The sequence below is a fragment of the Girardinichthys multiradiatus genome, chromosome 9 (genome assembly GCF_021462225.1).
Source record: "Girardinichthys multiradiatus isolate DD_20200921_A chromosome 9, DD_fGirMul_XY1, whole genome shotgun sequence".
Taxonomy (NCBI): Eukaryota; Metazoa; Chordata; class Actinopteri; order Cyprinodontiformes; family Goodeidae; genus Girardinichthys; species Girardinichthys multiradiatus.
In genome coordinates, this window is record NC_061802.1 from 22,849,097 (window position 1) to 22,874,441 (window position 25,345).

General features: G+C 37.8%; 1 protein-coding gene across 2 annotated transcripts in view; it reads right to left on the minus strand.

Annotated features, from left to right (window-relative positions):
• The window catches only part of negr1 (neuronal growth regulator 1), a 234,616-nt gene extending 218,396 nt beyond the window's left edge, over window positions 1-16,220 (minus strand). Inside the window, exon 1 of one of the 2 annotated variants that reach the window (XM_047375287.1) lies at window positions 15,655-16,212. In XM_047375287.1, coding sequence (XP_047231243.1) covers window positions 15,655-15,824 — 170 coding nt within the window. In that variant the 5' untranslated portion in view covers window positions 15,825-16,212. Of the gene's footprint in view, window positions 1-15,654 lie in introns of both variants that reach the window. The other variant, XM_047375288.1, reaches the window with a different exon arrangement.
• Between the last annotated feature and the right edge of the window lie 9,125 nt (window positions 16,221-25,345).

Below are 25,345 nucleotides of genomic sequence, written 5' to 3' on the forward strand. Positions count from 1 at the left end.
GGCTCTGTGGGGGAAACACCATCACTTCCAGTAAGTCTTGTTCTTCTTAACGCTAAAGATAGTTCTTAATGACTTTGGCTGTATGTTTGGGATCGCTCACTTGGCATTTTGTAAATTGATAAAATAAACAATTATGTATATTTCTGAAAGCATTCTTTGTTTACAGCATTTTATCACACTTGCCTAAAACGTTTGCTCAGTATATATATATATATATATATATATATATATATATATATATATATATATATATATATATATATATACACACACACACACACACACACACCCATCCCTAACTCCTAGCGAAGACACTGTATTGTATGTTGAAAATCGATGGAAAAACCTTTACTGGAATTACAGCAATCTAATTTTTACTCACCAACATTTTGGTGAGGCCTACTTTCCATCTACATATTCTCTTTCAAATTCAAGATTCAAAAACATTAATGTTGCATCTAGCCAGATGAAACATGTTGGTAAAAAAATAAATAAATAAATGATGATTTTAAACCTGAATCTGCTAAGAGTATAAATATTTTTAGGCTTTACGCTAACCTGTATTGTTAGCGCATTAATTTAACTGAGACTGTTTGCGGCCAACATACTGAGGACACACTTCAAGCCATCTTTAATATTTTGAAGGTCATGGTTTTTCCTTGTGGAGATTTAATGTAAAGCCAAGATATATAGATAGAGTTGAATTTCATTAAACCACAAGAACGTTCCCGCTCAGTTCTAAAATCTCTTTAGCTGGTTTTAATTCACTGAAGGACATCGTTAAGACATCCATGTGTCAACACATCTGATTTAATATTCCTGTAGGACGAGTCTAATGTCTGGCTCCATTCCCTCCAGCCATGCTCACTCATAAATATCTATCATGGCCGGTAGTGTCATCTGCCACACTGTGCAGAGGAAATTTATCCCCTTGATGATGATTCAACCTTACACCCACTCGTTGTAAATGTTTAAGATTTTAACCCTGAGAAAAAGATTACATCAATGGAATTAGATTTGAGATTTTGGGGGAGATTTGAAAATACCCACATATAGAGTCTGAGTCAGGGTGGGACATTGAAGAAAAATGCTCAAGTTAGAACATCTAACCTTTAAAGTGTGATGACAGGAGGTTTTGTCAATAACCTACTAACATGAGCCGCATGCCCAGACTTCCCTATACACAGCTTAACTGTGGAGGGAGTGATGAGATTACAAAATGTTGTCAGAGTAGCACAACTAATTATCATGAAACACGAGGAGATGCTAACTGATTGATTAAGGATTGTAATTGAAGGGGCTCTAAGGAATGGGTTCTCTCAGTGATTAAAGGCTGCAAGAGTTGCCATATGATTAAGAAGGCTGTGCAGCATTCAGCAAAGAGCTGGTAAAACAAATTTACTCTGTAGAAGCTGTCAGAGAGTAGCAAAATCTGTTAAACAAAGCCATGATTCGCCAATAAAAGAACATACAGAGAAACAGTGTTATTTCTGATACAGCTTTCTGCAAATCAATGTACACTAACTATCTTCTTAAGTAGTCTGTAAGAACTCCTTTTACTTGATCTAAAGTATTAACACTGTAGATATAAATAGCAAATGAAAGACTACAACGTTCTAAATGTATCTGACATTTCAAAAAGCGGAGGATCCCAACAAGGCAGACATGAACTTCTGAATAATTCCATTTCAAGTTACTCCTTTTTAAACTTAAGCAGATTATATAACCTGCTAGTGCCTCCACACTTTCTGCTGAGATCAATTCCAATGCTCAGCCCTTTTACACAGCATAAAAATGCCTTTGTGATATTTTAGTGACGAATTATTATAGTTATATAGACACTTAGAGCTTGGAATGTGTGAAAGCTCCATATTCTATCCCAAATTATTTCCTCTATCCTCCATAACTGAAGTGATTACAAGAGTATTAGAAAGATGCTTTAAAGCCTAACATAGCGTATATTCCCATATAAAGCATTACCTTGAAAAAGCATTTCTATTTAGGTTTTAATTTACCAGGGCACTCAATCACTTTAGCACTAATTGAAATACATTAGAAAGAGAAAAGCTTAATTTTTAGAAAGTACAATGGAATGATTTGCCTGCAAAATGATGGCCACAAATATAATCCATTTGGAAATTGTTTATAGTGTATAAAATTGGTTCTTTAACGCGTGTTAGCAGCCCTAAATAGTTTTACATTCAGGTTATAGTTTATAACATTTGAAAACTCCTGGAAGAAAGCTAGATTTTGCTCTGTATGCAGACAAAACTTTTGTTTCTTTACATTCTAGCACTAGATCTATTTTTTTTTATGGAAAAGATACTACAATGTAAAGACATATTACCAAGTTATAATTTTTCGGAAAAATGTGATTTATCATGGAAATAACATTCCATGCTGACTGACAGTTGTCTGACCATTTGTCAATAAGGACAAAAGAAATAGTACAAAACTGTAGACAAGAATGACAAAAGACCTAACTTTCTCTCTAGCTATTTTCTATATAAATGTAGAATATAGATAAAGCAATCGGGAATGCTATCATGTGTATGGTTATTTTTCAGATCTTTCCAAAATTATAAGGCAGCTTTAAACAGCAACTTGTAAATGCATTGATCACAACAGCAGAAAAAAATACACCTAGTTCCATCCAATTTTAATCCTGAAATGTTTGGATTTTTATTAGGAGAAAGGAAAAAAAAAAACTGTATAAACAGGGCATAAATATATAATGTGTCTAACACCCCCCCCCCCCCCCCCCCCCCCCCCCTTATAAATAAATATGCGAGAAAATGCTTTTCCAAAATCTGTGGCAAAGTTATTGGAATATATTATTCAACAGCTTACAAATATCAAGTCAAAAACTGCACAAACAGCTGGCCAACTTCACAAAAATTCTACACTGCTTTTCACAGTGGGTGTGCTGCAAATGTACAAATCTAAACATCAAAATAAATCTGGGAATTGTTTTCGTTATTATTAACTAAATTGTGTACATTACTGTGTCAGTACTACTTCTGTTTCACATTAATATCGTCTTTAATTAACAATGCTCCCTAATAAAATATAAAAAGTAACGTTAAATTAAACTATTGTAAGGTAGTCAGTATTTCGCTCAATAAAAAAGTTGGTTGATAAGTTAGTTGATTGGATAATTAGTGTCAGTTTCGAACATAGGGTTCTTATGTTTATGACTATTTACATTGTACGTAGATTCTCACTGAAGGCATCAAAACTGTGAATGAACACATATGCAATTATGTAGCAAACACCAAATTGTAAAACAACTTGAAATGTATGTTATATTTTAGATTCCTTAAAGTAGCCGCTCTTTGCTGTAATGACTGAAATATTAACCTATGGCCACCTCTCAGTGAACATCAAGGAAGTTCTTTCAAAACTCTTTGAGGTGACCACCTCATGAAGCTCATGGAGAGAATACCAAGAGAGCATATCACTAATTAAAGCAAAGCGAGGCTATTTTGTAATTATCTAAAATATACAGTTGTTTAGTTATTTCACACTTTTTGTTTACTACATAATTCTATGTGTGTTCATTCATAGTTTTGTGCCTTTGGTGAGAATGTACAATTTAAATAGTCATGAAAATAAAGAGACCCATTAAGTGAGAGTGTATCTAAAACTTTTGACCGGTTAGGGGTGTAACGGGACATGAATTCGGATTTGGATTTTTCGGTACAGAACAGAGTTTTCACACGGTACAGCAGCTGCTTACAGCCACTCACTACTCCGTAAACAAAAGAGACAGAAGCCAGCCTCTGGCAAGCAGCAGTTTTAGAGAGGCCAGCGCTTGAAGACCTCCTTCCGTCATTGAAATCTCTTGTTTGGGAGCACTTTGGCTTCCCGGTGAAGTATGTAAAAGACAAGCGGACAAGACGAAAGCAGTATGCGGGCATTGTTCAGTGGGGATTGGGTATACTTCTGGCAGTAAGTCAAACTTGCTAACTCATTTGAAATGGCACGACGTAATTGTGAAGTAAGTTAATAAAATACCACAATGCAAAAGCTGCTTCCAGCGGAATTTAAACAGCCTCTTCCAACCTTTTCAGATTGAGCCGAAGCAATTACAAATGCTTTTGGAGTTTTTGTGGCAGCGAATTTAAGGTTATTTACACTTGTTAAGCACACCCGGTTTAAACACATGCTGAAAGTACTTGAGCCCCGTTATGAAGTTCGCTCCCACGTTCATTTCAGCCAAAAGAGAATACCATCCCTTTATGTAAAAGCAAAATTTGCTGTTATCCACAACTTGTCCAAGGCAGCTGCTGTGGCACTTACAACTGATGGATGGATATCCAGAGTTACTGAGACCTACATAACAGTTACTGTCCAACACATCACTCCAGAGTGGAATATAGCAAGCCGTGTTCTGCAAACTCAGGCCATGTATGAACAAAACACCAGCTCAAATATAGCAGATGAACTAAAGGCGGTGGTGTCAGAGAGGAACCAGGAGGACACATACACTGCTGGTCAAGACTTGACGTGACAACATCTTCAGCAGCCTTACGACAGAAACTGTGATGATGGAGGAAGAGGTATGTTAATATTTATTTTGTGAATTAAATAACTTTCATGATTAATTTGACACAAGTAGTTGCATGCAGTTTATTTTATTAATTTTCTTGTGTATAAAATATTTTTCATACTGTAGAGTGAGGAGGCCACTGGGATAACAGCAGCCAGTTCAACCGCAGGGACAGGAGAAGCCCCTGATGTACTTGAATCATCTCCTCCTGTCAAAAAGTCAGCAATGACTGAACTCTTTGGTGAGCTCTTCAAGGCTCAGGTGAGAAACAAGCCAACTTTGGAACTGGCAATAAAGGAAGAAGTTACCTCATACAAGGCAGTAAACTGCATTTCGTTTGACTGTGACCCACTCCTGTGGTGGAAGACTAATGAGCCCATATCTCCTCATATTGCCAAGTTACCTAAACGCTAACTTGCCATAACAGCTACCTCTGTCCCCGGTGAGAGGGTACATGCAGACCCTCTGTTCTGCATATTTGTGCCATTGTTACAGCTGCAAAATCATTGTGAGGGTCAAGGGCAGCTTATTCAACACAGATTTTGCGACGTTCCATTTATAATTTTAGAACCCCGTCGGAGAACGTGTGCCACAAGCCAAAGGAGACTGTGCTCTGCACCGAGCTAAAACACGCAAGCAACAGAGCACAGTTCAAGTATGATTTTAACATGACGTTCACTGTGATGGTGGCTTGTTAAGTCATAGGTTTTCTGTAGTTGGGTCGGATCAAGGCCAGTTCGTATTCACACCAGAAGTGAACCGCACCAGACTCTGTTTGCAAGCGGACCAAAACCACCACAAGAAGTGGGTCTCAGTCCAGTTGTTTGGTCCGGACCACGGTTCACTTAAGTGTATTCACACCTGAGCAAAAGGTTCGGACCGAGGAGGGAAACGAACTCTGGTCCGTTTAAAGCGGACCAAAAGTGGCAGGTTTGAATAACCCCTTAAAGACATTTATGTTTGGACCTTCCTTGATCTCCATATTTAAAAGGTCAGCTATTAGTTTTTTACCAGACAATATTAATTTTTACTGGTTCCTTTCTACTCAAATGTAAAACCTGAAAAATTTCAAAACAAATACAACACTTTGCTGTTTTGCCAAAGGCACATTATTATTATGGTTATCCTAACTTAGAAGAGCAAATGCTGATCCTCCCAACAACCTCAATGACTGAGTACTTAAAACAAGCCATGGAAAACCTTGCTGTGCATTTTAAGGGTAGATGTCTCCTAGTATGTCACCTCAACAACCTGTTTCCAGTCTCACTTATTTTTTCACTTACAACTAGATAACTGTTGGGACCCACAGCCATGGTTACAACAGGAAATGCGGTACAAACTTTTCTGGAACTTTCAAAATAAATTGCATTTATCCTACTTCCAGCACAGCCAAGGGGGGTAACAGCGGACTTCCCATGATGCCACTGACCGTATAAAACCCCCACCTGGTCCAGACACAGGAATGACGCGTCCAAGTCCAGAAAAATACAGAAGCTGATTACAAAAACGATTAACCAGCTGGGTAGCCTTGCTACATTAGATAGCAATAGCCATAATAATCAACAAATGTGTTTTATTCCAGTGTTCCAGAAAAAGGTGTTCACCTTGCTGATGGAACTTCGCGATCTGCATAAACGAGCACAACCCATCTCTTCAGCCGTACACATTGAGAGAATGGCGACCATCGAGGATTTAGAGAGAGAGGAGGAACGTCTCTGTGATCCAAAAGCCTTTGATGCCTTGGTAAGTTTTAGAAGTCTGGAAGAAATAAATAGCCCATAGCATAACAAAGTACTCACACACGGTTAGGTTCGGGTTAGGGAGTGTCATTTACCTGTGTCATGCACTTATTCCAACAGGTGCTGCAAATTGCCAGAATCAGAGGAAAGATTGTGTCCACAAAGTTCTTGATAGGTATGCTATGCCTCTACACACATACACACAGTCCTCACAATTCCCTCCAACCGACTAACCATTAGCAAGCCCCTCCCCTCTACCACAACATTCTGTGCACTTTAGTCCCATTTCTCCCATAATAATAGAAGTTTTCTGACATGTATAATATTATCCTTCATATATTCATATTGATTTATAATTTTGGTTTATTGTTCTTAAGGCTCTTCACCAACGCACTGATGGCTAAATTCAATATGAAGGGGAAGGGGAGACAAGGCAAGAGATCTTCGGAGAAGACAAAGGTTTATGGAGCAATAAAAGGTAAGCTGATGTGTTTGCAAAGTGTGAACACTTTGTAAGTGTTTGAATTGTGCAGGGGTTAATTCAAAATGTGTTTTTAAATTGAAGGTGTGAAAAGTGGTTTTAAATTATACAAATGTGCTAATGTTTACCTTCCGAAGGTTTTTTTTTCTGTGTTTTTATTATTTAATGTGTCTTCAAATTTTGTAAGCGTCTTCTCAATTTTGTCTGTGCAATCCATGTATGTCTTTGAGCCTCAACAACAGTGTCGTTATGGTGACATAATGACAATAAAAATTCTTCATCGGCAAAACCTAAAATATAAAAGCCAACTGTCATCACAACATTTCCAGAGATGGTTTTGTATTTATCCAGTATTGCTAGGGGAGGCAACAGCAACATTTATGTTCATTTTCCAGATTACCTTTTGCATATTATACTAATTTGTATTTCTACAAATGCAGATGGAATCATGAATGGTGATGAAGCAGTCACAGAAGACTTCATAAGGATACATGCTGCAGAGCATCTCAAACATGCACCGCTAAGAAGTGGAGGTGGAGGACACAAAACCATCACTCAGGACTGATTAGGGCTGTGGAATTTCATATTTTTATTTGGATATACTTTTTTGGTTTTAAAAACGGTGTTAATATGAAACTTATTCATCTGTGAGTCCAATTTAAAAAAAGTTGCAAAGGAATGTTCTTTTTTATATTTGATATGTGGTACAGACACGTGTGTGTAAATATTTTTGTTTTGCAGCCAATAGGCTACCTGTTATATCAATAATAAAAATAAAGATTATAACTTTAAATGAGTGATGACTTATTTTGTAAACCAAACGGGTATTTTCCTAGCTTTATTTGGCTCAGCAGCAGGTTTGAACTGGAAATGCCTTACACCTTTAGTAGGTGTTTCCAGTTATCTGCTGATGGGATAATCCGATAAAGCTATGTGTGGAATGTGATTAGGAACAGCATAGAAGCAGCATCGCACCGCCTGAAGTAAGTTCAAATTTTACGTAGAAAAGACTTATACAGCGACCACATTTGCACTTCATTTGCACTACAATTGCCGGTGCTGAGGACGTCAAAAACTAGACGTTCGGTAAACGTCGGAAAAAGACGTCGTCTGGCGTCACAGTCTGGACCTTCAGGGGACCCAAATTAGAGGTGCAAAAATGACTTGGAAGTTACGTCGTTTCGACGTCTCTTTGCGCAGTGGGTAGGTTTGAGCAGAGTGATAGAAGTGATTTAGGATGAAATGGCTCATTTCCAAAATATTTCCTTGAATATTTGACCACTTTCTTAATAATATTTATTTGAATATTATTTTAATAAGTAAAGGCAGTTAATGAGACACCGTTGAGAATTAGTCATCCAGAAGGTTGGTTTTATTCAGCAGATCATTCTTTAAAACGTTATTTTATTAAAATAATATTTTATTTGATCTTACATTGTGAATGGTTGTCTGAAAGTGTGCTGATTGTCGCCTAGGTTGGTTCCAAGACTAACTTAACTTCATTTCCAGATTCTTCAAGATAATCCTTGGTTCTCAAACATAAACATTGCATGGTAATGTTGCATCACTCTTTTGGTCATGGTTTCAACGATCTTTGATCAACTTGTTTATATTGTACATAGCCCATTAGTCTTCCTTATTCTTTAATTCTGCTTGGTAGTTTAGTTGGATTGTTTTAGCATAGTGAAGAGTTTGTTGATTGAAATATGTTTGACTTTGAGTTGACTTATTTTTGTTAATAAATTCTTGTATTTTAAGAAATTGTGTGTATTCATTTCATGTGTGTGCAGAGTTTTGCTGTTCAATAATGTCAGAGCTTGGCTCACACCTTTTTATTTTGTTCTAATACCACCGCCTTACTGGGCTGATATTCACAGGACAACCCTTAACATACCGAAATAATATTTGATAAAATATTACAAGTATCAATATTAAATATTAAATAATATATTCAGATTCATAGTCACAACATAACCGAATAATGAATTTAATGAGTAGTTAGTCAGCCTGCTTTAAGCAACAAAAGATACTCCCTAATGTTAGCTTTCTGGAAGCAGATACAGTCAGTTTCCCATCATCACTAATATCTATTTAGAAATAGCTCCATCTGAGAGCCCCTCCCACATACACACAGCTTTATTCACAATCATGGCTATTCCCTAGCTGAGGAGATCAAATGACAACCAAAACATCAGATCCTCTTGGAATGGAGACTGTGAGGAGCAGAGAGGCTGTGAAAGAAAGGCAACATTGTGCTGAGACCAGCACAGATAGTGTAAACATGTGCCCCAGAGAATGTGAGAGAGGATTTTGCCATTTAATTAACAGTGACAGACTCAGGTGTGCCCCCAGATGTGTCATAAGAGGCAGACCAGGTTTTCACCCAAACGAGCGCATGAACCTGCTGATATCTGCCAGGTAACCGATGTGTTTGTAGCACACAATATTCGCTCCATCCCCAGCCAAGCTGTTGGAAACGAAGTAGTTCTTGCTTATACTGTTGATACTGCTTTCACTGAAGTGGCTCTGTCCTAATTTTAAAAAAGTGCTGAATGGCTGAAAGTAGTTATGGTTTTGGCCATGGTTTTGGTCTATGTTAATTCATTTCAATTCAGTTTTATTTATATAGCGCCAATTCACAACACATGTTGTCTCAAGGCACTTCACAACAGTCAGGTACATACATTCCAATTAATCCTAACCATTGAACAGTGCAGTCAGAGTTAGTTATTTATTCAAATTGGATAAAAAGTTTTAAGAAGACAGTCAACAATTCCTCCTTTAAATTATAATCTGCAGATCCTTAACAGCCATTTAATATTCTCTTAATTCACCCCACTAGCATCTGTACATGCACGGTGGAGGGGCGGCAGTAAGCCATTTAAAATAGACGCTGTCTCTGGCACAAGTGCTTATAGTAAATGTCAAGACCTTTCAAAGCCGTAATAATGACACGGAAAAGGAAAGTGATGCATGACACCATTTTTGTGCAGGATAGAGCTACAAAACTCGTCTTTGCAGCAATCGTGTACAGCCCGAAAAGGTTTTCATCAAGTGGCCAGCTGACATGAGGCAATGATTTTAGATTTATACAAATACCAGACTTTCAAACAAGTGACAGGTCAATTTTGCACCATTACAGAGACAAAGGCCTGTGGTGCAGGCCTTATTCCTGGCTTAGAGCCAGCTGCCACACTAAATAACATAAAAAAGCCAAGATTATCCCCTTATTCCTTGTACAGCCTTTCTTGCATTTCTTGACCATGCTTCCATCTTGAAATAAAGCTTTAAAAGCTAAACCATTACCATTTTGTCTCAGGTTTTTGACCATATACAGTTGCAAACAGGAAAAAATCTATCTCCCATGTGAGTTTAAGGATTTATCAATTTTTTTTGTAAACAGCAAGATTTCACTTTAGATGACTTCTTTATAATTGGAATGTTACAAGAAGTCAACAAAGACGATGAAGTCTTTATGTTTAACAGTTGTTGTGTTTAACAGTTATTTCATCCCCACTATAATATTGTTGTTATTAAAGCATTATTAAACCTAAAGTGAAGTTAAAGCATAATTAAGCCTTTGGAACCTCTTGTTCATTTGCTTCAGCTGTAAACCCCACCCACAACAGTAATCAAGTTGAGTTGTAATCACAGGTAAGAGCTTTCATAAAGGCAAGGAGAGAAAATTATTTTTATCACAAATGAAAAGACTTGGGTATAAAAAGATTTCCAAAAACATAACATTCCAAAAGACAGTATTGGGAGACTTATAAGTTTAAAGCAGTACATCTGCAAACCTACCTGGCTGTGGAAACCCAAAATTTAGGTAAGGGACATTATACCGTCATCACACTATTGTGCATCTACAATGTGTTTCAGTGCCTCCTTTTGCATTTATCGCTGTAGCAGAGAGAGCTGGTAGATCACCAGCTAAACCAGGCTGCCACAGATTTTTGGAATATGTCCAAAAAAAACTGTCTGTAGCATGAGCGCACAACCCTCACATGCCTGGTATACTGCACATGTGCACCATTCCTACAGTTTTTACACAGTTGCTAATTGAATATCATACCAAGCCCCCAATAGTCGCATTCCTTAAGCACATGCAACACCTTTTAATCACTCTATCTACTCCAGAGAAGATTTGCTCACCATGGGATGCTAGATGCTTCAACAGAAAGTGAAACTGATGACATCACCCACTTTCTTATTAATTTAGATAATTATTATCTGACCACCTAGAGGCACATAAAGCATTGAAATTTTCATTCCTAGTTGATCCTTTAAAATGGAAAAGAAAACAAACATCCAGATCGTGACATCATGGGAAAAGTAATGTGCCCCATCCTGACACAATTGAAAATAAATTCCACCCCCTTGATCCCAATACACATGCACTATTGAAAAGAGCAAGTAGCCATCAAAAGTGACACGCATACTTCAAAGCCATTACAGGACTTGATGTTCCACAAGGTCTGCTTCATGTCCTTATTTCTTCAACTTTGGAACATGTTTTTTAATGCTAACATATATGGCAAGATAGAAAACAAGGCAACAGCAGCTTTAATAGTTCAGTCAAAACAACTAAGAGAAACCTCAGTGTGACTGCAAAAAACCTACAGGATGACCTAATAAGGAATCATACAGGTGTTATATTTTTAAACAGGCACTACATATTCAAGAACCTGATGTATTTAATTTCCCTTTGGGATTAATAAAGTATTTTTGAATTGAATTGAATGTAGGACTGTTTTTCTGCAATCCTGATCATGTCCCTGATATCATAGATTCCCAGAAATTAAACATTAGTCTTTCCAGCAAAAAGATGAGAAGATTTTACAATGTACTAGAGTGGACTTGTCAGTCACCAGATTTAAATCTAACTGAAAATCTTTGGTAGGATTTAAAAAAAGGCAGAGGCAGAATGGAAGCCATCACTGAGCTACAGGTTTTTGCATATGAAGAATTATTCTGACGGAAAGCTGTAAGAAGCTTGTCAGCTCTTACTAAAGTTATAAAAGCTCCACAAAGTACTGAAGGGTTGAATAATACTGCATATGCACAAGAGTTAAATTTTTCATTTAAACTTCAAAGGTCAGTCGACATCTATTATCAAAACAATTTTAATATGTATCAACAAATATTTTTGTTGTTGTTTGATGAGCATATTTGTATTTACCAACATTGTAATTTATCCATATTTCTACAATGGGTTTCGATGTGATGGGGTTAAATATTTCATTTACATATAATAGAGAATAAGAAAATGGAGTCTCTGACAGACAATTTAAAGTGCACAAGATAAAGGGCTAGTAATTTAAGAAAATTAATTTACGGTTCTGACCCATCTTAAAAGAACCAAGTCTCTTTGAACTAAATTTACACAGACACAGCTTTTTGCTGTTGATTACAATTGCTCATCCATGTGGAAGATGCAGACTCTGATGCAGTGCCGTGTAGAAAACTGCCTTTTGCTGTCCGTTTGTTTGTTTTTTTATTTACAGTCAAATGAGTCATTTACTGGCATAGTTTATTCATCTGAGTCCAAATGACATGAAACCTGCAAAACGATTGAAGGATATGTTGCTTTATTTAAACATTGTGGCCCCAGTGGAAATCCATAGATGCAAAAGAATTATCACATTCTGAAAACTTCAATGCACATGTAAGTGAGACACAATCAGGGTGTTTACAGAGATGATTTAACTGTGAATCACTCTTTTTCAAAAAGCTTAAATCATTCAGTTGTTAAGCATGAATCAAGCCAGCAAAAATGTAGCACCAAGAATCAGGGAGGTAAAGGAAATAAACACAAGAGCAGATGCATCTCTAAGGAGCCACTTCATAATCCAGAGGCAGTGAATAATTTTATGCTTCTAGGCGTTTCAGTGTTTGAGAATGCTCACATTCCTAGCCAGCAATCAGCTCTGGGGCACACTAAAAGTACCCTCTACCAGCCAGGGGTCTCAACAATGGAGAAATTCAACAGGCAGGCACTGTTTTCTACAGTTAGTTCCTAAAGAGATAGTTCATTCATTCATCAATGCGGCGCTCTCAAACTAGAGGGAAAATGACAGAGCAGTGGTTGCTTGTGGTTGGAGAAAAGGACAGTACAGAGCCAGAGCCTGGCTTTTATCATCACTACACGGATGAAAATGTTAAGCAGTGGGATGCAAACCAGAGCATTAATGTTTAGCATCTGTATAAGATCTACATGTACAAGCAGAGCACAGTGATAACCTCACACTGGGCCATTAATATATGAAAAAGGAAAATGAATGGTTACAGTGAGTGCTGAATAACCCATTAATTAACCATAAGAGCCCAGCCATGAAATCATCTTGAAAATATTTCCTCTACGTCCTTTCGTCAACTGTCTAGGTGGCATTTACTGAGCCGATGACCTGCTTGAGAGTAAGTGCGCCCCTATTGAGAGGGGTTTGGGAGGGAACTTGTTTGATGAACTGATTCATAGGAAAAGGATAATCTGGACCAATAAAGCTTTAGGATTCAGGGAAATCTTCTGCCACGTATCACTGCCAACCCAGACTGAAAATTAGACTTCCTCTTGAAAAGACAGTCAGATGTCTAAGTCCTTTGGCATGGGCAGAACTTGGCGGAGGATGGCGCAATATTCTCATGGTAGTATCACCGTTAGATATTATACCATAAAGATATTTTGCTTAATAGATGTTATTTAAATGTTGATATATAGAAATAGGCAAAAAGTGCTTATTGTGTGGAATGTTGTATATTTTTGCCATTCTGCTCTTTACAGTGTGACAATGGGTAAACAGCAAGCTGATGTTAGCATGCTAATTAGCTGGGCAATCTACTCAGACAGAGCTTGCAGTGGGCTGCTTAACAAACATACTAGTAGCTTGATAAGTGAAGTTTAAAAACAGCACAAACACATGAGCACTGAAGAGATCACACCACTTTTAAGCAACACGTTGGGTACCCAACAGAAAAAAAGATAAAGTGAAAGACAGTATACAAATAATCTATACATAACTGTGAACTAGTAATTACTTAAAAAAGCTCAACAAGCTAATAAAGAAGGCTGGCTCTGTTCTGGGGACTCCTCTGGAGATCATTGTGCAAAGAAGGATTCTTCATAAAATGAAGAACATTATGGAGAACCCTGAGCATCCTCTTCATGAGACTGTCCTACAACAACAGTGTCTTCAGTCAGAGGCTTCTTCAGATCTGCTGTAAGATGGAGCGCTACAGGAGATCCTTCCTGCCCACAGCCATCAGCATCTACAACGGCTCTTTGAGGAAACCTTCATAATGAGCTACAACAACATTTAATTTTCCTTTGGGATTAATAAAGTATTTTTGAATTGAATTAAATGGAGACTAAAGTTAGCTTCTAATGAAGCTGATGCTAACTATAGCTGTTAATGGTGCTAAAGTTAGTATCTACTTCATTAGCTTCCTATCAGCCCTAGTTTAAAATCTAAAAACCTTAGAGCGTTTACCCCTGAACAAAATTCTTTAATTTACAATTTTTTTAATTTAATTTTAAATTTACAAAACCTTTATTGTCTGAGAAACAAAAAAGAACCTTAGTTTTCCCAAAGACATTGTTAAAATTAATTTGTTTTGAACCCATTATTGCATAACATCTTTTTAACTGGATGTATTGTTACACTCCCAATATAGACAGTACTTCTGTTGCTTCCAACTTAATTTTGTTGTAGGTTTGGGTCAATTTTTATTTACCTTGTAATATGATACTCATCTCAGTGGCAGTGCCAATGATCGCCCTGTGCCACAGATGCACCTCAGTGCTTCAACAATCGAGTATGAGTCAACAATGACTAAAAGTCAAGCAGACTTGGCTGTTCTGTATTCAGCGTCACACGTACAATCTCTCCGAGTCAACATCTGCAGAATTCATGTCGAAATATTGGTAGGCCTGTCCCCTAGGTTTGATACTGGTAAACTAGATATAACAGATTTTGCATCATCAACTATATATATATATTTTTTTTTTTTTGCATACGTTTTACGACATTAAATAAACCATCATATTGAAAGTATGCAATAAAGTGTCTTTTTTTTTTTTTTTCCATTTCTTTTTAATAGTTTGACAGTGTTTTTGAATTATGAAACGATTCTTGACTACAATGTGTGCACTGGAGCGAAACCCCACCCAGAGCTGTTAATTCAAGCCTTAATGAGCAGCTACCTGTGCAGCTGGCACCGAAGCCTACGTGATGGAGGGAAGGGGAGGTGGATTGAGGAAGGGGAGGATGAGAGAGATAGCGCGTCATTGCCATAACTCGATTCAGATCAGCAGCGGCCACAAATACACTCTTCTCGCCTCGGTTATGAAACTGCGACATCACTCTGTGCATTCACCAAAACCTGACACGCAGCTCGGAAAAAATAACAAACCAGGCTCTGTTTTTGTATAGCCCCCTTACATAGCTCGCATCGCGTTTAAAACGGTGAAAATCGGTCAAACGTAATGTCATCAAATTACATAAACGACAGAGAGCACAATGCGAACTGTGTAATTCAGGCTGGGAGATACAAAACTACAAACGACCCCTTTTGTACCACTTTATTCAACGCTAAATGCTATGTTCGAGGGGAAACTATCAATGAAAACTTTGTTAGCAGCCAGTCGACATGCAAGCGTCCTGCATAAAAGGGTCGCTGTACAAATGACCCCCCGTAAAGGAGCAGAGCGACTGGATGGAGGGAAAACTATCTATTGTTTGGATGTCGCATGCACAAAATGCCTTGGAAAGTAGTTAACGGACATCTATGGGAAAGCAGTAAGGAACCGTGGGGTTTGAGTGGTTAACTTTGCAGGAAGGGATGAGAGTAGGAGCGGGAGAAAGTGAAGTTGTGTTGGGTTGTTTTACCTCAGCAGAGCCGTGTCGCCTTGTCTGCTCACCACATTCTCCACCGAAGAATAGTCCACAGTTTGTCCGGCTGGCAAACAGGACGGCAGAAAGCAGCACAGGCTGAAAATAATCGCAGTAAGCCACTGACCAAAGACACAAGCATCCTGCACCGCAATCATTATGTCCATCACAGCTGTTTGTGGTCGCTTTTTCCTTTCCCAAGTATTCTTGTTGCCCAAAAAAAGCTCCTTTTTTTTAAAGAAAGAAAAAAACCCTAACGCGACAGACGGCTTTTTTTTTAACTCCACACTTTTCCGCCTCGGAACCCAGTGAAGAAACGCTCCGTGGTTTATAGTTTCCCAGGTTTGTTTAGCTGGATGTACAGCTCGCTGTGCGGGGAAGTGTTCTCTCCAGTGGCTTGCACACCATCTAGTGAGGAAATGCGATGTAAGATGGGAGCAGACCTAGAAGCAGACAACCCCCAGGCTCTGATCCTGTTGCCATGCGGCCGTTTCCCGGGCAACCCGTTCCCAGTGGCTCGTGATGGAGCAGTAAAACCGGTAGGTATTGATACCAGGAGCAATTAAAGATATCGACTGGAGAACCACCCCCTATTTATCCTTCCGTAAGGAAATGAAGAGTCAGAGTGTTTGTAGAAATGGAGCCTCATGACGCCTAGAAAGATATATCCCAAAGGAAATCTCTCAAAGTATTTTCTTGGACCAGGAATCTGAAAAGCCACTTTTCCCAAGGGGGCTTCGTGGTCAAATTAGCGCTAACAACCTACAAAATATCATACACGTATATCATCTGGCCTTAGGTGCAAGGGAACTTTGCAAATGTTTTGTTAATGTCTTCAAGCCCTAGGGGTCACAACGGAAAACAAAATTCTTAAAAGACATGTTGACTAATGCATCATTTGAGCACATTCAAAATGGCATAATATTTAAATGAAACAAATCATTGAAAAGTTAGTTTTTCCAAGTTATGTTAGTTATTCAGTTCAAAAAGCAAAACTCATATATATTATAAAACAAAATATATCGTATTAAATATATTATATATGAAACTCATAATATATATCTATTACTTCACAACACAAAAGTAGTGTATGTCAAGTGTTTATTTATTACCAAAAAGAGAACACTGCTATTATGTCTGTTGCTTTAGCTCTCTTTTACAACTTACTTTTTCCTTGCTCTAAACTTTCTGCATACAGTACCATGCAAGGAGACAGTTATAACATTTTCTGTATTAAAAATAATTGTTTATTGGTCTTTTGTAATATTCAAATTTTCACCTAAGCAGAATTTCCTGTATTCATTAGCTATAAGCAATTACTATTAAAAAATTAGCATAAATTAGATGCTTTAAATTTTTCCCTCAATGTGTCATGAATCTATATAACATATAAGCTTCACCTTTTGAATTAGTTGTGAACCCCCTAAATATTTCTGCTTGGGGCAGCTACAATCTTGGCAACATATCATTTATTGAGGAAAGATTTTTTATAATGGTGGCTATTATCAGTCTACAAAGTCCACCTCACTAAAAGCATTTAAAACTACTTACTCACCTCTTTAGTTATCTCTCTAATTGGCTGCCATATGGCAAAACTTAATCAATCGATCATAACCATTGCCACAGCTATTTACTTGCTTTTAGAAGCTGTGGGGTGTCAATGTCTCTAAGAAACTTTTCAAATGATGCACTCCATTTGTACTTAGATGTCAGAATTTCAGTTTGGAAAAGCTCAACTGGAACATCTTTTGAAGTCCGAATTGTGTGGTCTCCAACAGGTTTTCTTCTAGGATGGTGTTAGCCTGAAAATCCAAAATGACTGTCTTGTGTATAAAATATACCTAATAGTGGACATTCAGCAAAACCATTAACAAGTTCATAATATGAGTTGACTGTCACATTCCTGAATTCTTATCTCATCCAATCAGTTCCACATATAGCGCTGTACAACATCTGCCGCCAGCTCTGTTAAGTTCTGATTTTTGAGGTTGGATTAACAAGTAAGTATAGAGACAATGCAGAGTCATTACACAAAATGTGCCAAAATGAGTCATACGTGTTATGTCACTGCCTGAGAAACTTCACACCAGTGCAAGCATGATGAACAGCATGTTTGCACTGGTGTGATTTCAGCAGCAGGAAAACTACTGCTGGATACTCTGAGACGTAACTAATGTGTCTCCGAGTATCCAGAAGTAGTTTTACTGTTTGAATATACGCTCATTGCCTGGAATTTATATAACGTGACTTATGTACATTTTAAATAAAATGGAAAACTTTTTATTGGACAAATAATTTTAATATTAAGAAAAAATAATGTTAATTACCCTTTCCACTTGTTAAAAACATAGCTTTTTTGTGCCACTTCTCATCTAAAAGTTTTCGTTCCACTTACCCCGTACAGTAACATTTAAGACTGCCAATTTAAAGACAAAAGAACATTATGACCATGTGTCCACTTGCATTCTTTTAAAGCAGTAATCCAGATAGTATATTTAAGACACTATATAGTCCATATAGTGAGATTTGGCAGTATTATGGTGAATTCAGCCTGGAAAACCCCAACATACACACACACACACACACACACACACACACAAGGAGACAGAGGACTTAGCTGCAAAGTTTGTTTTAGATCAGTACCCCACTGCATTATTCTGCTCTAAGCCTTTTGACTTAGCCTACATAATGCTTGACAGAGAGTACTGCCGTAACCATGGAAATGACATACATTCAATGAGGTGGCATGTTTGGGTGGTACTGCTAAATTACACTAGATGACATTATGGATATAACATTTAGCATATAGCGTGACACAACAGAAGGCACAGAATCAAGAACATTCTGCTTGAATGATGTCTCAGAGACCATCTGCATTACCCAGTTTTAGAATAGACCCATATGCTCACTGAGACGATGTTCTGGTATAAGTGAAAATCTTAAAGGAACAGATGTTAAGGCACAGATTAATCCCTTTTGTGTTTAGATCTGTAAAGGCTTTAAGCTGAATCTGCTGCTGATTAGGATTTTTATTTTATTTTTTAATTTTTTTTGCATTTATGAGCTTCAGCTCTACATTTGCCTAATGTTGTTATAATGATTTTTACTATAAGATTCATGAAATATTTCAGACCAAAAAGCCAAGATTACAGGTTTATCAAGATCTGGACTATGAAGTCTTACATGGTTCGCCTCAGTTTTGCACTGAAACCAGCCTTGCTTCTGCATTTGGTTTAAACCCATGAAAGAAACCTTAATACACTCCAAATTCATTCTTGGTACTTCAGTTATCATTCCTGCTTTACTACATCTTCTTTTATTATGAAATAATAATTGTTTATTGTGATGCATGAGGGATACAACTTTAATTGCATGGTTAGTTGTAAACAAGAACAAAACACAATGGTTTCAAAAGGTAACAGGGGATATTTCAGTGTTTTGGAAGTGCACCCAAAAAAAAACCAGCGTTGCATGACAGCCAGCAATAAAAGAGGGGGAATGAAAAGTTAATCTAGTTGCAAACACTGTTGTAATTAGCATAACTGAAGCTCCCTCTGCTGTTAATAGCTATGATAATTCCATCAATACAAATATTTCAGTGTCAGAGAGGGTTTGGGAGCTTCAACAGTCAAATATTTTCTATACCTGATTTTTTTTTTTCAGCTCTGAATCCTTTAAATTACCTGTACCTTCCCATGCATTAAACCTATAATTACGATGACTCCTTTTAGACAGCCTCTAATATTCAAGTCATAATTACCTCAGGAAATATGAACAAAATGAAAGCTATCAGGTCTGGACCTTTGCAACATCAGTGCTGTTTTCAGTAATGGATACCTTTAGATTTTCAAAGCCAGTCAACCTGTCACAGTGACAGTGTCAGCTTGATGCCCATATGAAAAGAGAGCAGTAAAAATACTGTGACACAAATATTTTTTTTCAGATGGATATAAAACCTTATTCAGCTACAGTTTTATTTCATATTACTTATACATTACTTTATATGTGTTTGTTAATAATGGTACTGATATATTAGCAACTAAACCAAATCATCCTTAATATTCTTCAACTGTTATGATTAAATACTGTGCATTAAAGAAAATGATGTTGCTGTTTTTCTCCTTCTTTCTGCAAGTTATGACAGGTTTGCCTCAGATTAATGGATTTATTTAGCCAGATTAATGCAGGATATGGAAGCATATTGTATCCTTAAGTAGTTAAGTACATTGCCATTTTTCTCAATTAGTGATTTTGTAGACTCTTATGATAATGGCTGACATCCAGCAGGGAAGCATTTCAATCGATCCGACAAAACACTGAAATACAAAACAGTTGTATTTAATTCTTCCCTGCTGCCGGGGTTAACGAAAACAGCTGCATAGAGAATGGATTTAAGAATAATTAATGTTATGTTCAAATTATATTATAATCGGAATCATTGTACAAAGATATGAAGGCTTGATTTTATTTTTAATAATTACAAAAATAAGAATCCATTCATCTCCAGATTGTATACTGACTTGATTTTAAATCAAGTTCATAAAAAAAAAACAGCAAGTCTCATAAATAACATTTTTAAAATGCAATGCATGAAGAAAAACCAACATTTTATATGCCAGTTTTATATGCCTTTAACCAGGCATATAAAACTCTGTACATCCATTTCACTTCTGGTAGAAGTAGTTAACATTATATTTCTTCCAAAAGCGAAACAAAAGGTCCTCCACGACCTCTTATTTGTGACAACATATAGCCATAGATGGAGTTTTGGCAGTTCATCCTTAATCAGAAGTAGTTCTAAATTCAGTTCATAGTTCATGTATTCAGAACTAGTCCTTGTTCATTTGTCAATTTGTTTTTTGTCTGAAATAAAGTAAACATTGCATGTAGGTCATTAAGTCATTCACCAATTACACACAGAGGTAGTTAGGGGGAAGGTTACAGGGCGCTAAGAAGGCTTTGATTCTTGGTCCAGACATGGACAAGTTTTAAAGGAATATTTCTCCCTCACCCAGATGCGTAATGGGCCAGAAAGGTTCTAAGGGAGAAATGTTTGATTTTATGTTAAGAAAAAATATGGACCAAAAACCACTAAATGCACCAATGAGTTAAAACGTTAGATTTTCCGACAAGGGGCTCATTCAGCCCTAAAATATTACAATTCATTCATTTTAAACTGTAGTCCAATTTTTCTTTACTTTTTTAACTTTTCTTTATCATGCCACTGCAATGTACTTTTTAATGTTTTTTTTCTCTGTAATGTACTTTTTTCAACATGTAAAGCACTTTAAATTGTCTTCTCGCTGAAATGTGCTATAAAAATAAATTTGCTTTGCCTTGCATTAATCGCACAGACAAAATCTAAAATTATGTGCAGGTTCTGGTACTTAGAATTATAAAAAATAAAATTAATAATAACAAACGACATCATGACAAAGCACCTAATTCATGAAGAAGATAGACACATTTCCAAATCTCAGTTTTCCACAACATAAAAATCCTAAATCCAATACTCACAATAGGTAAAATATGCTAGTTAGAGCAGAGCAAAGCACTTCAAGTGACAACATAGACTGTTTATTAATACTATAATTTACTTGAGCCCCAAATGGCACACCAGGCTCAGCAGAAAGAAAATAACTTTTGAAATTGATGCTTTTTTACAAACCAGAAGTCTCACCAGACACAGAAATGTGTTTTTTGTTGAAATGTGTTTGTTCTTCATTAATTAAAGTAACTCAAAGTGGGTAGAGTAGCCAGAAATGGTACTCAAGTAAGAGTAGTGTTACTTCAAAAAAGTATTACTCAAGTAGAAGTAAAAAGTATAGTGCAGTAAAACTACTCCTAGCAGTGGCGCCCCCTGAAGCTTTTTACAGGGAGGGCCACATTGGGCCATTAAAAATCTCGGCATGGCACAATAAAATCAAAACCAGTGACTTTAAAAAAATGCAGTGACATTATACCTATCATAGACTATTTGTCTTTTGTTTTGTTTTTACAAATTTAAATTTCAGACTGACTAGAAATTAGCATTTAAGGTTTCACAGCCTACAAGTATTTCAAATAGTTTTAGTATTTAACAGGATTGTTTTCTTTTTATAAAATGAAAATATTACAAAATGATTCAAAATGTATACACTAAAATAATAATCTTTATGAAAACTATTTAATAAACACTGGATGACAATGAAAAAATTAAATCACACTTAGAATTAATTATTGCAGACAATAACAGGTGGTTAACAGAAAAGGCAGGTGCGTTCACTGACACGAGGCCAACCCAACTTCAGTCGTTAAACTAACAACTTACCACCTCTGGTTGGTCGACAGCGGTGTCCAGTGCTATTCCAGGGTGGTCCAAGTAAATTTTTTATAAATAGTGACTCAGGTAAATGTAACCAGTTACTACACACCTCTGCAACTATTTACAATATTGCATATTGATTAGGCAATCATCTAGCATTTGTAACTTACCTTAAAGTTATATTACTCTCTCCTATTGTCTTTACTCACATAAACAATAATGTCAAGTCTTTTTCCCCCAAGTTTCAAGTCTTCAATGACTGAAACAAACATTTTCTCATCAAATGCATGACATCTACTGCACCTCTAATACATTGGTGTAGATTAGGAATGCAAAACTGTAATGTTGGTCCTTTGGCCTAAATTACCACATGAACATTTATTTATTATCTTTCAAGCTTTCAATTTTTATTAACAGTTATCTTTTATTCTTTTAACTTTTAAATCGCCATTCAACCTTTTAAAAGCTGCGTTATATTATTTTGAAAATATATCAAACGTAATATTTACTTTATTAGAAATATGAATATGAAGAGGCATTTATGTTCTAATAAAAATCTGTCAATGTTGAATTTTTGAATGAATTAGTGCTTGTTTGTCTTCATATTTGCATAAAACTTATTCCGTCAGCTGACACACGAAACGTGCTAGCATTGGATGGTCACAGCATGAACAATTCACACCTCAGGACGGAGGAGATTACTTTAACAGTTGGAGGTAATCATCAAGAAAAAGTAACTTTTATGATTATTAATTCACCTGAACTTCCTGTAGTCCTAGGGGCCTCCTGTTTGCAGAAACACAACCCTCACATTAACTGGAAGAAAAAAGAAGTTCTGGGTTGATCTGAGTCATGTTCCGCTGATTGTCTTTTGTCTGCTGCTACGGAGGTCAGTGTGGAGAATGAGGTTGAGGAAACCTATCCGGATTTATCCAAGGTACCGCAAGAATACCATGATTTAAAGGAAGTATTTAATAAAAGCAAGGCCACAGCTCTGCCACCCCACAGACCATATGATTGTGCTATTGATTTGCTTCCTGGCACATCACCCCCTAAAGGCAGAACTTATTCATTGTCTAGTCCAGAGCACAGGGCCATGAAGAATTATGTTGATGAGGCATTAAAGGCAGGGCACATTCAACCTTTGTCCTCTCCTGCAGGTGCTGGTTTCTTTTTTGTTGGGAAGAAGGATGGTTCGTTGAGACCATGCATTGATTATAGAGGCCTTAATGAGACAACAGTTAAAAATAGATATCCCTTACCACTCATGAACACAGCTTTTGATCAGATCCAGGGAGCCAAGATATTTTCTAAGCTGGATCTAAGGAATGCATATCATCTGGTCCGAATCAGAGAAGGAGATGAGTGGAAAACGGCTTTCAACACGCCTACGGGCCATTATGAATACAAGGTCATGCCATTTGGACTTACTAATGCTCCTGCAGTTTTTCAGTCATTGGTCAATGACGTTCTAAGAGACATGGTGGGTCAATTCGTATTTGTTTATCTTGATGACATACTGATTTATTCTCAAGATCTGGAAACCCACAGAAAACATGTCAGAGCTGTTCTCCTGCGTCTTCTCCAAAACCAGTTGTTCGTCAAGGCAGAAAAATGTGAGTTCCACATAACTACCACTTCCTTTTTGGGCTTCATCATTTCCCCAGATCAAGTGCTTGTCGACCCCTCCAAAGTTAAGGCCGTATTGGAATGGCCTGTTCCAACTGATCGCAAGCAGCTTCAAAGATTTTTGGGCTTCGCAAACTTCTATAGGAGGTTTATTAGAAATTACAGCCTGGTTGCTACTCCCCTAAACGCTCTTACCTCTTCCAAGGTGAAATTTGTGTGGAATAAGGATGCAGAGAAGGCCTTCAATAAGTTGAAGGAGCTCTTCACGTCAGCTCCAGTGTTACAGTCTCCTGACCCAGAGAAACAGTTTATCGTGGAGGTGGATGCCTCAAGCACTGGGGTCGGAGCCGTATTAAGCCAAAGAGGTGAGGATCGTGTTCACCCATGTGCCTTTTCCTTTTTCTCAAGGACTCTGTCTCAGGCTGAGCAGAATTACGACGTGGGAAACAGAGAGTTACTGGCCGTCAAGTTGGCATTGACAGAGTGGAGACATTGGCTGGAGGGGACTAAGGAGCCGTTTATGGTGTGGACTGACCATAAAAGCTTGGAGTACCTGAAATCAGCAAAACGGCTGAACCCCAGGCAGGCAAGGTGGGCTCTGTTTTTTGGTCGTTTTAATTTCTCCCTGTCTTACAGGCCAGGGAGTAAAAATGGCAAACCTGACGCCCTATCCCGGATTCAAGAGCCCGCAGAATCTCAGTCTGGGGTGAAGAGGAGTTTATCCTTCCTGAAACCGTCAGGTTGTCTGTATCCCGAGTTGAGGTGGAAAGAGAGGTCCAGGAGGTCAATAGGGATCTGCCTATCCCACCATCATGCCCACCGGACCGCTGTTTTGTTCCTGAACGCCTTGTGCCAAAGGCATTGGAGTCTTGTCATTGCTCTTGCCTCGTTTGTCATCCTGGAATCAGCAGAACTATTCAGACAGTTCAGTCTCAGTTTTGGTGGCCATCGCTGGTCAAGGATGTCAAAGACTTTGTTTCTGAATGCACTCAATGTTGTCGAGCCAAGCCTTCTCGTCACCCCCTGCGGGGTTGTTGCACCCATTGCCCATTCCCCCTCGCCCATGGTCGCACATTGCGATGGATTTTGTGACAGGTCTACCGGTTTCAAATGGTCACTCTGTATTACTAACCATAATTGACAGATTTTCAAAGATGGTTCATCTGGCGCCCTTGGAGAAGCTTCCATCTGCAAAGGAGATGGGTGAGATATTGACCCGAGAAGTTTTCAGGCTCCATGGAATCCCTAATGACATTGTTTCCGATAGAAGACCCCGCTTTGTGTCACGTTTTTGTAAGGAGTTTTGTTCTTTGTTGGGAATTTCTGTTAGTCTCTCTTCAGCGTTTCATCCTCAGTCTGATGGCCAAACCGAGAGAGCCAACCAAGAGGTAGAAACCAAACTTCGTATCTTATGTGAGTCTGACCCGACCAAGTGGTCACAAAATTTGCCCTGGGTTGAATACGCCATGAACTCTATGCAATCAAGTGCCACTGATTTGTCCCCTTTTCATGTTGTGTTTGGTTTCCAGCCACCCATGTTTTTGGTTCAGGAGAGAGAGGCTAATGTTCCGTCCGCCCAAGCGGCTGCTCTAAGGTGCCAAAGAATATGGAGAAAGGCCAGGAGGTCGATGATCAGAATGTCACTGGTTCAGTCAAGAACGGCCGACCAGAGACGGATCCCTGCCCCTAAGTACCAGGTGGGGCAGAAAGTTTGGCTCTCCGCCAAGGACCTCCCATTAAGGGTAGAATCCCGGA